The sequence below is a fragment of the Lissotriton helveticus genome, chromosome 3_1 (genome assembly GCF_964261635.1).
Source record: "Lissotriton helveticus chromosome 3_1, aLisHel1.1, whole genome shotgun sequence".
In the NCBI taxonomy this organism is placed as follows: domain Eukaryota; kingdom Metazoa; phylum Chordata; class Amphibia; order Caudata; family Salamandridae; genus Lissotriton; species Lissotriton helveticus.
The window spans coordinates 333,773,167-333,788,781 of NC_136061.1; the positions used below are offsets into that span (position 1 = coordinate 333,773,167).

The 15,615-nt window shown below is 49.7% G+C and overlaps 1 protein-coding gene across 2 annotated transcripts in view; it reads right to left on the reverse strand.

Annotated features, from left to right (window-relative positions):
• The window catches only part of ITGAE (integrin subunit alpha E), an 844,898-nt gene that overhangs the window by 682,708 nt on the left and 146,575 nt on the right, over positions 1 to 15,615 (reverse strand). For both annotated transcript variants that reach the window (XM_078679953.1, XM_078679952.1), the window contains exon 7: positions 4,187 to 4,282. In XM_078679953.1, coding sequence (XP_078536079.1) covers positions 4,187 to 4,282 — 96 coding nt within the window. The remainder of the gene's footprint in view (positions 1 to 4,186; positions 4,283 to 15,615) is intronic.

Below are 15,615 nucleotides of genomic sequence, written 5' to 3' on the forward strand. Positions count from 1 at the left end.
GAACACAGATCGTTCCCCGGCTCCGGCGGCAGAGGCCTACCCAGCACCATGCGACTCTGGGCAATAGCTCTCTTAATCTTCCCATCGGCCCCCAGCCCTTGAGACCCCTTTGGGGTGATTTGTGTGCTATACAAGTACTGAATTTACAATTTATTTACAATTTTAGGTAACTGGACCTGGAACTTGAGTCACTGGCATGAAAAACTGTAGCATGATTCAATGTTTTTGTAGCTTTATTTTGCACCCAAACATTGTGCATAGTCATATTTTAACAGCTCTTCCCCCGTGAATAAATTACATGACTTCTGTCTGGGTGGACGTAGTGCCCTAAGGCGTTCTCCTGTATAGCTTAATCTAGTCTTCCCTGGGCCAGGGGTTCTGGCCCTAGGCCGGGTCGTGGCGCGGACCGGCGCAGACGATCTTACCTTTGGCGCGCCCGCTGCACATCCTATCCAGCGCTCTTCTAGATAGGCATGTCTGGCCACTAGACCGCTAACCTGGGCGGAAGTAGGAGCCCGGAAGTGGTGTTTCCCGAGGTCTTCCCTCCGCAGCAATCGGCAAAGCCGCGGCGTACCGGGTAAGCCTCAGGGGGAGTGACAGATAAGTGCAAAGTTACTATATTTAAAAACGGGAACCATTTAAAATACATTTGTACAAAAAACTATTTTAAAAAGAGCTTTACTTTAAAAATTGAGCCTAGTGCAAGTTGGCAAAATAGAGCCATGAACGGGATTGTGTGCAGGTAAGCAAAACAGAAATAGCAGGCAACCTACTAACGGTCAAGAAGCAGCAGTAGGAAACCGCTGTGCATCCTGACCAGCGCGCTTCTAAATAGGCACTTCTGGCCACTAGACCGCTAACCTGGGCGGAAGTAGGAGCACGGAAGTGGTGTTTCCCGAGGTCTTCCCTCCGCATCAATCGGCAAAGCTGCGGCGGACCCGGGAAGCCTCAGGGAGGAGTGACAGATAAGTGCAAAGTTACTATATTAAAAACGGGAACCATTTAAAACACAGTTGTGCAAAAAAACAATTTTAAAAAGAGCTTTAGGTTTAAAAACGGAGCCTAGTGCAAGTCAGCAAAATAGAGCCATGAATGGGATTGTGTGCAGGTTAGCAAAACAGAAATAGCAGGCAACCTACTAACGGTCAAGAAACAGCAGTAGTGGTGTTGATGGTGCTTAGTAGTTCGGTGCGATGGCGGCTGCGGCTCTGTGGTAGATGTGTGATGGGCAGGGGTCAGTGGGGGCCCCCGAGTGGATGGTTTTCATGTTCGAGTCGGGGTCTTTGGCTGTGATCAGTGTCCAGTTGGAGATGGTGGGCTGGCTGGTATTTCTGGGGGGCAGGGGCCATCTCTGGCACCTGGTGGTGTGGAAAGTTGTCAGCGATCAATGTTAGCATTTAGCCGAAGCCATCCTGTTTCCGGCAGCCATTTTGTCTGCCATGTGCTCGCCATGTGCTCTTTCCTATTTCTCTGTCATTTACCCTTGTGTTCTGCTCAAAAAGATTGACTATACTTAGCCTTTGCTACTCTGCACATGCTCAGTTGAGCTTGTAGCTGCCCATGCACCTGTTTAAGTCTGTAACTGTCAGGATGTTTCTACTGAAGTCAGCAACTGTTAACTCCTCCTTCTTTGTTGACTGTGCATTTCTGTGTGACCATTAATGTATGTAACTCTCCTATGTGTGCTTGTACCACCTTCTTTTGAGCTCCTGTGTGGGTATAAAAGACCCATGGTTCTTCTACTCCTTGTGCTACTTCATACACTACCGAAGGGTGTTGTGTGAATGTAATTCCACCTGATGAGGTTAATAAAATATCTTTTTACTATTTCAGCTTCTGTGCCAACTTCTATTTACTGGTCTGAGAACTTGCGTGCAGAGAAGGGCAAACCCCTACCACTGGTAGACCTTGCTGAGGCCCTCCTCTACAGTGGATGGTCGATGAAGTTGTCGTAGAGGATTTTGATCTTGCGATGGATATAAGTTCAAAGCTTGTCGCAGAGGTCTTGAGATGGGGTGATGTCTGTGGCTTTGCTGCGTGGGTTGGTGAATTCTTGAATGACACTGAAAGGTTCCTTGGAGTTGGTGGAGTTGGCCAGGATTTTGTTGAGGATGAAGTTCCTCTTGGTGGCTCTGATCTGGTTGTGGTAGTCTGTCAAGGCGTCCTTGTAGGTGGCGTGGTTTTTGGTTGTCTTGGTGTTTCTTCACTTCTTCTCCAGGCGTCTGCAGATGCGTCTGGCTTCTTGGAGAGCGGTGGTGAACCAGGTGGCTTTCCTGGGGCGTTGTCTGTCAGAGATGCGCAGCGGGTGAGCTCGTCTGCGCAGTCGGAGATACAGGTGTGGAGTTTTCTGGCTGCGTCGTTTGCATCTGGTGCCCATAGGTGGTTGTCTCGGGTGAGGGTGGAGTTAAGTTTGTTCATCAGTAACCTTGCTTCAGTTCCTTCGTGGGGGCGTGGGGCTGGTTTGGGTGCCTTGGGATTGTTGATGGCAAAGTGTACACAGTGGTGGTCGGTCCATGGCGGCTGCGTGTGTGGCTGAATTGGACGCTGTTTCTTCCTATGAAGATAGGGTCGAGGGTGTGTCCTGCTCTGTGGGTCGGTGTGTTGACGAGTTGTTTCAGTCAGATGCTGGCAAGGTTGTCACGAAGGATGGTGGAGTTGGGGTCCCTAGGGATGGCGAGGTGGAAGTTCAGGTCTCCAATGTGTATGTAGTTTGTTGAGGTGATGGCGAGGGGTGCGATGAAGTCGGTGATGGTGGTGGCGAAGGGTTCCTCGGAGTGTGGCTTTGGGGTGGTCTGTATCTGGAAGTGCAGGTGTTCGGCGGAGGGGAAGGTTTCGCTGGAGGTAGTGAAGCGGAGGGTGCTCTTATGGGTGATGGCAAGGCCCCCTCCTGGGTGGTAGGGGTGGTCTTTCCTCTGGATCTTGTATCCGACTGGGATGGCAGAGTGCTGATGTCGGTGGCAGAGGATGCGTTAGTCCAGGTCTCTGTGAAGAAGACGATGTCAAACGAGAGAGAGTCGAGTAGGTTCCAGATTTCCATGGCATGTTTGTGTACGGAGCATACGTTGAAGAGGATGCATTTTAGGGTGTCGCCGGTTCTGGCGCTTGCGGTGTTGGAGTCTGGGGTGGCAGTGAGTGTCTGGTAGCACTGGAGGCAGGAGAACTGGCCATGGGTCGTGTTCAACGAGGCCTGTTGGCATTCTGTATGTCTTCCAGGGTTGAGTGCGAGGAAGGTGGTGGTGTCGTAGCGATGGGTAGCGGGAAGTCCAGGGTTCCTGGCGCTGGCCTCAGTCGGGTCACAGACGGGTGCAGAAGGGTTTGCCTTTGGTGAGCCCGCTGTGAGTGTACGCTGCGTGACCGCACAGCATCTGCCACAAAGTAGGGGAGGTGGGAGGGAAGAGAGGCTGTGAGGCTGGATTTGGGGAATTTAGGGAGGGGAGGGGCTGCAGGGGCAGCAGCGGCAAAAGCCGTAAGGAACAGGCAGGCATGAGAAAATAAAAACAGTGGTGGAATTAGAGCAAGAAACAGATGGGCACAATAACAGTGGCACAACAGGGAAAAATTAAGAAGAAAAAACGGCTGAGGAAGGTTATGGTGGTTGCAGGCTGTCTGGGCCCAGTTGGAGTGGGCAGCAGGCGCAGGAGCGGGCAGCAGCCACAAACCTCCCAAGGAGGAGGTTGGGGTCTGGAGGCAAGAGACGGCACAGCAGAGCTGCGGGGAGAGAGTGGACCTAAACCGAGGGTCGGAGGTCTTACCTCCCTGCCTTATTACATACAAGAAACTTATTGGTAGATTGAATCCCCCTTGCCTTATTACATACCAAGGTCTGTCATTGCCAATTATAGTTATATCTAACCACATTCTTCTAATCAGAGCACAGGCCCTGGTTCTGGTTAGCAGAGCCCAGGGCACAGTCAGAGTCATAAAACCAGCACCTAGTAGTCATGATGGCGTCAAAAAGTGGGGGGGACACTGCCAAACTGATCCTGATGTTCCGCATGTTCCAGGCCTGCTGCAAAGTCTACTGAGTCTGTCTTTTACCTGATGTGCTGATAACTAGCATCTGCCTAACCCAAGTCTTATTCAATCATGCAACTTAAATTTGATTTAAGCACCTTCCGTCCAAAATGAGTCATAACTTCACTTTTATTCAGTACTGGTAAAACACTCAACAGAAGCCAACACTAACCGTCATCGTCGTCCTCTTCACCAACGTTGTTATTGTTATTGAAGTTTCCATGGGCATCACTGATCTGGTTTACCCCTCCAAATCTGGAGAATGTGGCTTAAACAAAGAACAGACACACACCTTCATTTTCAAAATCAAAGAACAATTTTAAACTCAGTCAATTTACTTTTAAGTTAATAGATGCCAATGTTTTTGTTAAGAGGAGTGAATTTTGACACCAGGTATAATCAATGAAAATGCAGCAACAAAACTTCAGTTGTAGAAATTTTATGGTTACAATTCGAAATCTAAAGAAACATTCTAATACCCCCGTTATTCTAAGCAATGCAACCATATTTCTTTTGTTTACATTTTTTATAGAGCACGACACTCATCCCAAGGGTTATCACGGCACTAGGAGAGTTAAGAACCTGGAATGAAGATTATTAGATGCCAGAGACATCAGCAGGCGGAACCTGAGCGATAGACAGCAAGGAATACCTTCCCTCATAGACTTACGTATGGCCTTGCAGGATGCCCAGTAGCCCCAGTGTCCAGAGTATGGCCTTCTGCTATGGTCTGAAACCTGGAAGCCTGTGTCCCTGTTTCAGGTGCATGCTTGTCAAATTCAAGAGCTGTGCCCATATTAGAAATAGTAAGGAACAAGTAGAAGAAAAGATGGTGCACAGTGGCTGGAAGTAAGGTTTTACAGCTTAGTATATTCTCAGAAGAGATCAGGCATGTACAAATGTGGAACGCAAGGAAACTAGCATAAAAGTTATTGTGAGAAATGTATTGAGCAGTTAGCAGCAGCATTTGAACAAAGATAAAAAAATAAACTGCCCATTTGCGCCCTCCAATGCTTCCTCAAGGTAATCAATATTTAATTATGAGGCATTGATATCTGTTGGAAATGGCTAAGCATTCAGATTGATAGAAAAGTAGAAGTAATATATAACTACTCGGCGTCCCCAGAGGGAGCCAAACAATGACTAAAATAAATATTCATAGAAAAATTACTTACACCGTAGTAGTGGGCAATGCAACACTATACGATAAAAATCTGTGCTTGGATACACTGCACTCATTCCTAAGGCCACCCATTATCATTTGCAAATACTTATAAAAAACTTTCTACTAAATTACCATTTCACTTTTCAGTTAAAAGTATAGTAATAAACTTTGAAAAGGGAAACTCTCTAAAATAAAGAACAAGCATTTACAATGCAATGGTCTCGGCATTATTAAAGGTAGAGCTATTGGTATTGTTTATTGTTTTTTAAGTTTTTTTCTAAATCATAAATAAATAGCATTATCTTTTTAATTTGCAATAGCTTAATCGTTAAATAAATGGTATTGTCATTTACAATGCTAATAGCTTAATCTTTTGCATATGCATAACCTATTGAATTTACACATACATAGCCACACACACATACACATACAGAGCCACCTAGATAGAGTTGTTCACAGTCACCTACACACACAGAGGCACTTACAAAGAGCCACCCTCACACAGACATTGTTACTTACACATAGTCACCTACAAAAAAAGCTATTTACACACCTACACAGAGGCACACATTCACACACACAGAGTCACACACACAGACAGAGCCACACACATAGACAGAGCTACACACACTGAGCCACACACACACACAGAGGCACACACAAGACTTGACTTGCCCACTATTTGCAGTGGCGATCATCTCGTTTTTCCTGCCACCATGTGATATTGCCTCCTCGTATGGAGACCCTGTGATGGGAGCACATATCACACGGTGGCACCGTGTGAGCTGGCAGGTATGGTAATTGGCCAATCCCTTCTCGCTGTACCTCAGCCCCTGATCACTCACACCTTCCCTCATAGCCTCCTGGCCCATTCTTACTCACCTATTCGCCTTGTGATTCGGGTCCCTCGTCACGTGCATCGGTTTTCTTTGCTCACCCCCAGTCCCTTCTCCTTGACCCCAGTTATCATGACCTTGTCAGATCTCATTCTCAGCACTCCCAGAGCCCGCTAACCATTTTATTATCTGCCTTCTTCTTAATAGCCCAGAGTTGACTGTACCCTTTCTCAAGGGTGCTATGGGCCCTGGTACAGGAAATGCCCCATCGCCTTTATTTTGGCTGAACTGAAAATACAGTCAAAAATGGAGTTCAATGGATCCGTAGAAAGCCCAACAGAGCCCTGTGCTACTACACCAGCTGCACTGTCGATTACTCTGCTTCAGCTGCATTTTATCTGACTTGTCACTGTCAACAAGCAGCACCATCGCGCTTTTGATCGATCTTCTCTTACTGACACAACATGCCACACAGAAACATAACTCGCTCGCCCCTTTCTCTTCCCCAGCACCCTTAAAGTCTCTTCTCAATGCCCCAGCACCACTGCCCCCAGTATGTTCATCTGCCCGGAGTTCAGATAAGGTCTTATATATGTCGCCCATACCAATTGTGCAGACCTCTCAACCTCCAGTGACGGAGCATACAACTGAGGCATGAGTGTATGCAAGTGTGCAGAGAGGTCCTGGCGCCAGCCCATGACCGGGGCAAACAATAACCCGGCTCCGACCGCGATGGAGAACCGGGTCACCTCCAAGCATCGACCCGCTGACACAGGGCAGACGGCAGTCAAGAGGATCCACTGCTGCTGATGGCAATGACCCCCATCTCAGCAGTGAAAAGGCTAACTAAACGTATAACATTACAAACACATGTGGCTAAGTCGAATAGGCACGGAAATGTGGACTCGATCCCGATCCAGAGCCCCAATGACTCAAACCACCCGGACCCATGGACAACATGTTCAATGACACTATGAATAAATAAAATAAATACTGTGGGGAATGAACCAATCGTGACACATCACGCAGCCAGGAGGAATCGGGCACAGCGAGCTGCTCGGCTCTCAGCAGCAAAGTCCCGTCCCGGGGGGAGGTGCCGAAAGTGGAGGGTGGAGAGCTGCATCTCAAAACCCCACCTAGGAGGTATTTGTCCCTGAATTCCTACAACCACCCCATTATGCCTGCTTTGCATAATTTTGCATGGGGTTGAAACGAAGTAAGGCTATACACACCCACGGAATTCTAAAGCTGGAATGACACAGAAAAGTAAAAAGAACAAGCGCCAGCGGCGCCAAGAGAGCGAACTGCAAGCAGCGGGAGGGGGGGCGGGTACAAACACAAGGACAGCGGGAGGGGGCGGGAAAAAGACATGGCACATTGGGGAGGGGAGGACAAAAGGGGAGAGGTAAACCTCGGAAACTGTGAAAACAAGCACCAGCGGCGCCAAGAGAGCGAACTGCAAGCAGCGGGAGGGGGGCGGGCACAAACACACGGACAGCGGGAGGAGGGCTGGAAAAAGACATGGTACATTGGGGAGAGGAGGACAAAAGGGGAGAGGTAAACCTCGGAAACCGTGAAAACAAGCACCAGCGGCGCCAAGAGAGCGAACTGCAAGCAGCGGGAGGGGGGCGGGCATAAACACACGGACAGCGGGAGGGGGCGACAAAAGGGGAGAGGTAAAATAAAACAAAGCCAGACCGTGTGTAACGCGGACGCACGGTCCTAGACAGGCTAGCTGACAACAACACAAAAATAAAATGGCGGCCGCAACTCCGAAAATTTTCGGATTCGGGGGCGTGTTTGGCCGTCCTTAAAAGTGGAAAGAACAGCACCAACACGCCCCCGAATCCGAAAGAGACAGAGCTTCTTTCGAGGGACTCCTCTCTCCTCCAATGGCTGGCCTCCGTTTAGGAAGCCAGCCAATGGAGGAGAGACGAGGAGAGAGGCGGGTTTAAAGCACCCACTGAAAGACATTAATTCTCCGACTTCCGGCTGGCAAGCCAGCCGTCGGTCCGAGACCTAAAAAGTGGCTATTCTAATTTGTTCCAGACAACCATGAAAGGTACTTTACAAAGGGCCAAAAAGATTGCATTTCGGAAACTTGCTGTTGACAAAGCAGAGGAAGTAGACAAGTAAAGGCAAAGCCAATAGGTCTGGCATTGGCTGCTGACCTGTGGATTTTCCAATTCATAATTTGTTTGTTGAATGTTTTGTTCACATGCACCCGTTGTATAAATAAAGCATTCTTGAAAAGCAAAAATATATAAATATTTTTTAATGTAAAGACACACATTGCACAGCAGTCTGTGGCACTGGTAGGGACAACTTATTGTGTGGCTCTGCATATTATTCAGGAGCAGAATGCCGTCTCTCGCAGTCAGGTAAGGGAATGGCTGAAGTGAGCTGACTAGGATGACCAACTGTCCGTAATTTTTACGGACTGTCCATGAATTTACTATAATGTCTGTTGTCCGTGTAGGAAGTTTTCACGGACGGCATTTGTCCGTAATTTAGGCCTTTGTGCTGAAGGCCAAATGTTCAGAAGTTGAGCTGGCTCAGCTGAAGCAGAAGGGAGAGGGTCTCGTATGAGGTGATTCAGAGGGAGGGACAGCCAGGCGGATTTCCTGGGGCATTTTCTTTAAAGAAATGTAAATGCGGGCAAGTGGTTAATCTGCCTGTGTAAAGGCTGCTTGAAAGTGAAATGTTTGCTATGTTGGCTGACTCACTGCCCATGCACCCCCTCCATTCATCTCTCTGACTTGCTTCTTGTGGCTTTCTTGTCCTACTTTAAGTGAGGCAATGCAGTGATATGTTGTGAACTTGAATGTAAGAATGTATGCTATTTCACAGATGTTTTATACTAAAGCAAGCAAATGTAAATGTAAATGTGGGATACTTGTAAAGCGCACTGTTACTCTACCCGAGTGTCCTGGCGCTGTAGACCGCTGGGGAACCCGTCCTGGTTTTCCCTGTGGGATGGTCCCTTTCTGGGTATCTCCAGGGTGAAACCAGGCATCCCTGGCGTCTGTGGGGGGCAGTTGTAGAGATGAGGCAAGCTTAATGCCCAGAGTTACCGAGTGTGTTCCCTGGTTAGAGTAGGCACTGAGGCGAGAATTATCGAGTCCGTTGACCCTGGTCCAAGACCCTGCCGCGTCGGGAATTGAACCCTGGTCCCGGGCTGTTCTCTGCTTACAGGTCTGCCGCCTCTAACCAGTGAGCCACACCTCTCCATCAACAACAACCTCTCCAGCAACAACAACAAAAGCTCCATTGTTAAGCAAGTAACAAGGATAACAGATTAGGACACATACTAGGGTGACCAGAATTTTAAAGTAATAAAACGGGACATTTCACGAAAATAGTAGAAGGACTACCGTTTTTAGGTCTCGGCTAGCGGAGGCTAAGCACATGTGCAGTCTCGCTAGCGAGACTTAATGACTCTGAGTAGCGAGGGTAAACCCCGCCCCTCTTCTCCATTGGCTGGCCTCCTAAACGGCGGCCAGCCATTGGAGAAGAGGTCTCAGTGACGTCATACTTTCCATCTAAGCCCCATCCTTTTCGGATTGGGGGGCGTGTTTTTTAGTTTTGTTCTACCCTCTTCTCCATTGGCTGGAATGTAAAAACAACAGTCAAAAACACGCCCATTGTTTACATTCCAGCCTATGGAGAAAAGGGGAGAAAGAAAAACACGCCCCGCCTGTCGCCCCTCCAAGGCTCTTCGTGTGCCTGTTGTTTTGCTTTCTGTCCTTGTACTCGGTTGCCTCCTCCGACCTCCTGGTGTCTTTCTCGGTCTAGCTTGGCATCTCAGTGGCTCCTTCCCTTCAGCCCCTCTCCCTCCAGCTCTCCTGCGCACCCTCGGCCTGTTCTCTCAGCCCCTCCTGGCCCGGCACCGGTCCCCTTGCTGCGCTCTCCTCAGTTTACTTCTGCCTATCCCACCGCCACCATCTTGTCTGCAGCCTTCGGCTAGGATGGTGCGCTGTGCCCCGAGAGAGGACGGGCCGTTGACGGGCTCAGTCCCTGGCTACCCCCGCGCTACAGCCAGCCGTGCGGCCGCTGTTTATTAATAATAATATTTGTTTGCCCTCGGCTGACGCCACGAGGCCTCATCTCCCTCGACCCAGAGCGGCGAAAGCGCACCAGGCGGTGGGAGGCAGGTGCTGGGCTATTGTCAGCGAGCACCGCAATGACAGGGAGGGGAGAGCAGGGGGCTGGGAGTGGGGGAGGAAGGGGGAGAGCGGGGGTGGGGTACAGGGCAAGGGGACTCGAGGGGTGCTCAAACATTACTGTGAGGAAAGGGGTTGCCTAGCGAACCTGGAAGTCCCAGGAAATAAATGCCAACTCTTCGTTTTCCAACAATGTTAACATAATTAGTTTTCCTTTTCTCCCTCTTTAAAGCAGACATCAAACCCCACGCAACACATATGTGTCTCCTTGCCGCAACATTTCCCTTTAAGGCGTTGTCCAGCGTATATGTTGATGTATGGGAGCAGTTACACTAGGCTTGACTGGGGGATGGGCCGGGGCTTTAGAGAGAAGAGAAGGGCCCTGGCATAATTTAAAAGGTGCCCTGGGAAGGATGGGGTGCGTCGTTGTGGCAGAAAGGGAGAGGAGCCTGGGAGGGACATGAGAGGCACAGAGCCTGGGAAAGGAGGAGGTACAAGGAAGAGGGAGTCTTGGAGAGGTGTATGTCTGCAGAAGTATGACGTAATCTAGTGGGGCCCCTTTGCCGTCCGACCAACTTCCCGGGAGCCTGTCATGGCTCCACTGGGGCCGGTGGGCTGATGCTCCATTCCAGCCAGGGTAGGCATCCGCTCCCTCTGCAACCGATTGCCCCCACTCCACCGAACGGTGTGGGCAAGGCAGACGGGGATCTCCCAGAACCCCAGGGACAGTTACAGGGCCTGCGCCCTCCTTGGCCTCTGAGCTTTCTCGCACCCGTGCCCCGTCTTCTCCACTGCAGTCCCGGGGTCTTTGGTTCTCCCCCTCGCGGCAGCGGCTCTGTGTGTGTGTGGGGGGCTCTGTGTGTGTGGGGGGCTCAGTGTGTGTGTGAAGGCTCTGTGCATGTGTGTGTGGCTCTGTGTGTGTGTGGGGGGGCTCTGTGTGTGGGGGGGCTCTGTGTGTGGGGCTCTGTGTGTGTGTGTGTGTGGCTCTCACCATCTTGTCTGCAGCCTTCGGCTAGGATGGTGCGCTGCGCACCGAGAGAGGACGGGCCATTGGTGGGCTCAGTCCCTGGCTACCCCCGCGCTACAGCCAGCCGTGTGGCCGCTGTTTATTAATAATACTATTTGTTTGCCCTCGGCCGACGCCGCAAGGCCTCCTCTCCCTCGACCCGCAGCTGCGCATGTACACCAGGCTGTGGGAGGCGGGTGCCGGGCTACTGTCAGTGAGCGCCACCATGACAGGGAGGGGAGAGCAGGGGGTTGGGAGTGGGGGAGGAAGACAGAGAGTGGGGGTGGGGTACAGGGCAAGGGGACTTGTGGGGTGCTCAAACATTACGGGGAGGAAAGGGGTTGCCTAGCGAACCTGGAAGTCCCAGGAAATAAATGCCAACTCTTCGTTTGCCAAAGATGTTAACATAATTTGTTTTCCTTTTCTCCCTCTTTAAAGCAGCCATGAAACCCCACGCAACACATATGTGTCTCCTTGCTGCAACATTTCCCTTTAAGGCGTTGTCCAGCGTATATGTCGATGTATGGGAGCAGATACACTAGGCTTGACTGGGGGGATGGGCCAGGGCTTTAGAGAGAAGAGAAGGGCCCTGGCATAATTTAAAAGGTGCCCTGGGAAGGAGGGGGTGCGTCGTTGTGAAAGAAGGGGAGAAGAACCTGGGAGGGACATGAGAGGCGCAGAGCCTGGGAAAGGAGGAGGTACGAGGAAGAGGAAGTCTTGGAGAGGTGTATGTCTGCAGATGTATGACGTAATCTAGTGGGGCCCCTCGCTGTCCGACCGACTTCCCGGGAGGCCATCATGGCTCCGCTGGGGCCGGTGAGCTGATGCTCCATTCCAGCCAGGGTAGGCGTCTGCCCCCTCTGCAAGCGATTGCCCCCACTCCACCGAATGGTGTGGGCAAGGCAGACAGGGATCTCCCAGACCCCGGGGACAGTTACAGGGCCCGCGCCCTCCTTGGCCTCGGAGCTTTCTCACTCCCGTGCCCCGTCTTCTCCACAGCAGTCACGGGGCCTTTGGTTCTCCCCTTTGCAGCAGGGGCTCTGTGTGTGGGGCTGTTTGTGTGTGGGGGGCTCTGTGTGTGTGTGGAGGGGGGCTCTGTGTGTGTGGGGGGCTCTGTGTGTGTGGGGTGCTCTGTGTGTGTGTGGGGGGCTGTGTGTGTGTGTGTGCGGCTGTGTGTGTATGTGTGGGGGGGCACTGTGTGTTTGTGTGGGGCTCTGTGTGTGTGTGGGGCTCTGTGTGTTTGGGCTCTGTGTGTGTGGGGCTCTGTGTGTGTGTGTGGCTCTCTGTGTTTGTGTGTGTGGCTCTGTGTGTGTGTGTGACTCTGGTGTGTGTGTGTGTGTGTGACTCTGTGTGTGTGTGACTCTCTGTGTGTGTGACTCTGTGTGTGTGTGTGACTGTGTGTGTGTGTGTGTGTGGTTCTGTGTGTGCGACTCTGTGTGTGTGGCTGTGTGTGTGTGTGTGTGTGTGTGTGTGTGTGTGTGGCTCTGTGTGTGTGTGTGGGGCTCTGTGTGTGTGTGGGGGGCTCTTTGTGTGTGTGTGTGTGGGGCTCTGTGTGTGTGTGGGGCTTGTTGTGTGTGGGGGGGCTCTGTGTGTGTGTGTGTGGAGCTTGGTGTGTGGGTGGGGGGCTGTGTGTGTGTGGGGCTCTCTTTGTTTGTGTTTAGCATTTGCGAGAGATTAAGCTATTGGCATTTGTAAATGACAATGCCATTTATTTATCTGTTTTCAAAACCAACGCATAAATAAAAATTTTGTCATTTACAATGCCAATAGCTCTAACTTTTGCAAAGGCGAGACCGTTGCATTGTAAATGCTTGTATTTCAAGCGAGCGCACAGAATGACAGCGCTCCTCAGCAGAGAATTACAGAATAGGCAGCTAGAACATTCATAAAATGCATTTTTTAAGCCCAGAAGCTTGCCTGTTAATTAGATTGCTTTCTTGAAACAACTTCGAACTATCCCTGCTCAGTAAAACATAAAAAGCACCTCCCATAGTTTTCAGCCACCTACTCTCTATCTAAAAACCAGGACAGGAGTTAAATTTTACTGAAATTTGCCCGGACAACAGGTGATTTTGAAACATCTGAGATGCTATCGGTTTACCAAAGGGCTGCTTTCTTTACATATTTAGTTCTGGATCTAAAAGGTAATACAGAAAATGTTTTATCATCAAGTGGCATTTCTCTACCTGATGATCAAATATATTTCTCTGCCCCTGAGCTGCATATTCATTATATAGTTTGCGTGCCATTTCACAAATTGCATGTAAAACCACTACAAACACTCGCTTCTTGCATTAATCTTTCCTAAATTGTCCTATCACTGAAAGTTACAGCAAATCCCACTGGCCAAAATAGTTTCAAGATCAAGGTAGTATAGAAGAGCGGTATCTCCGCAATTTGGATGAAAGAGAGCAAGTAAAAGGTCTTGATTTACTGGGTAATGTAGGTGGAATTCCTTGGGGAAATGGTGCAAGGTCAGTTGTACATAGATGTTTGTAAAAGTTTAATTGCAAAATATTAAAGAGGATACTTTTATCAATCATTTTATTTTGTGTAACCGCCGTGCCTAAGAAGTGCTCGCTTTGCCATTACATCGAGATTCAACATTTTTAAAGCATTTCCACTGCATTACCATGACAATCCCATAAATGGCAAAATATATACACCATTGTTGGAATTCATGAAAGGTGGGTTATTTTGACTGAACAATGTTAATCACTACATCATCCTTTTGGCCCTATATAAGAAATCCATTCTGGAAACTAAGAAGGCTTATTTCTCATCCAAAATCCAGTTCGCCGAGAATCGGCCAAGAGAAATTTTCGACATCATCCACGATCTAGCCTATTCCGATAGGGCCTCACTTAAACCTTCTCCCTCTCAACTCCTCTGTGATTCTTTTAACTCTTTTTTTCTTGACAAAATTAGCACGATCAGAGCTAATATTCCCCCCCCATCCCTTTCCTTCACTAATCCCTCCTGTCCTCCAGCAGTAGCACGACTAGATTCTATTCCTCCACTCACGGTTGATTCCTTTCTGTCCCTTCTACCTCTGGTCAAGTCCGGTTCCTCCCTGGATCCTTGTCCTACTTACATCCTGAAACAGATTTATTCCTTTTGTCCCTCACCACCCCTTATGTTTCTGAACAGTTCGCTTTCTCAGGGTATTGTCACTCCATCACTCAAATCGGCGGTAATTGTACCTATCTTAAAAAAACCTGGTTCTGATCCCTCTGTCTCAGCCAACTAACGCCCTATCTCTCTTCTGCCCTACCTGGCCAAGGTACTGGAACGCCACGTAGTAAGAACTTTGAGCGCCTTTGTGGAAAGGAACAGTGTCCTGGCCCCCAGGCAGGCTGGCTTCCGCCCTGCTCATTCGACAGAAGCCGTGGCTATATCTGTCCTGGACAACCTCCGGGAGGGTATGGACACTAATCAGCCCCAGGCCTTGGTCCTTCTCGATCTCTCCGCCGCATTCGACACGGTGGACCATGCCATCTTACTTTCACGTGTCGAGGCGGCGGGAATCGGGGGGTCGGCCTTGGTTTGGTTATCCTCCTTTCTGAGTGGCCGCACTCAAGCAGTTCGCTTGGGCGATTACTCAGCTGACTTCCGGTCCGTGCAGTGTGGGGTCCCCCAAGGCTCCTCACTGTCACCCTTGTTATTCAATCTATACATTGCCCCCCTCATTTTTACTTTACAACAGCTGGAGGTCTCTGTATACAATTATGCTGATGATCTCCAGCTTATTTTCTCACTATCCCCTTCCTCTGCGTCCATATCCAATTTTCATTCCGTTATGACCTTCATTCAGGACTGGATGAATCACAACCACCTGAAACTCAATCCCCACAAAACGGAATTGGTGTTGACAGGTGGTTGCTCCAGTCCTTGGTCTTCTCTCTTTTGGCCCCCTTCTTTAGGTCCCCCACCTACTCCTGTTTCCTCTGTAAAAACCCTTGGCTTTAAATTTAATGATCAACTTTCGCTTCACTCCCAAGTTAGTGCAGCTGTATCTTCAGCCTTTCTCTCCCTTCGGACAATCCGCAAAGTTTCCCGGTTTTTCACCCCTTCTGCCCTCAAACTTATACTTCTGGCAATGGTGACGTCCCGCTTGGACTACGGCAATGCCCTTTATTGTGGCATGCTGGCGTACCTCGTGAGGCGTCTGCAGTTGGTCCAGAACCAGGCAGCTCGCCTGGTATTTAACTTACCCAGATCACATCACGTCACCCCCCTTCTTAAATCTTTACACTGGCTACCCGTTCAGCAACGTGCCCTTTTTAAACTGGGCTGCATTATCTTTAATGCTCGGTCCGGCTTTGCCCCTGCCTTTATCACCTCTGCAATCCACAACTACACCCCGACTGGAGAATTGCGCTCAGCTTCCCAACAACTCCTTATTGTCCCCCGTTTCAAACGAAAAAAATG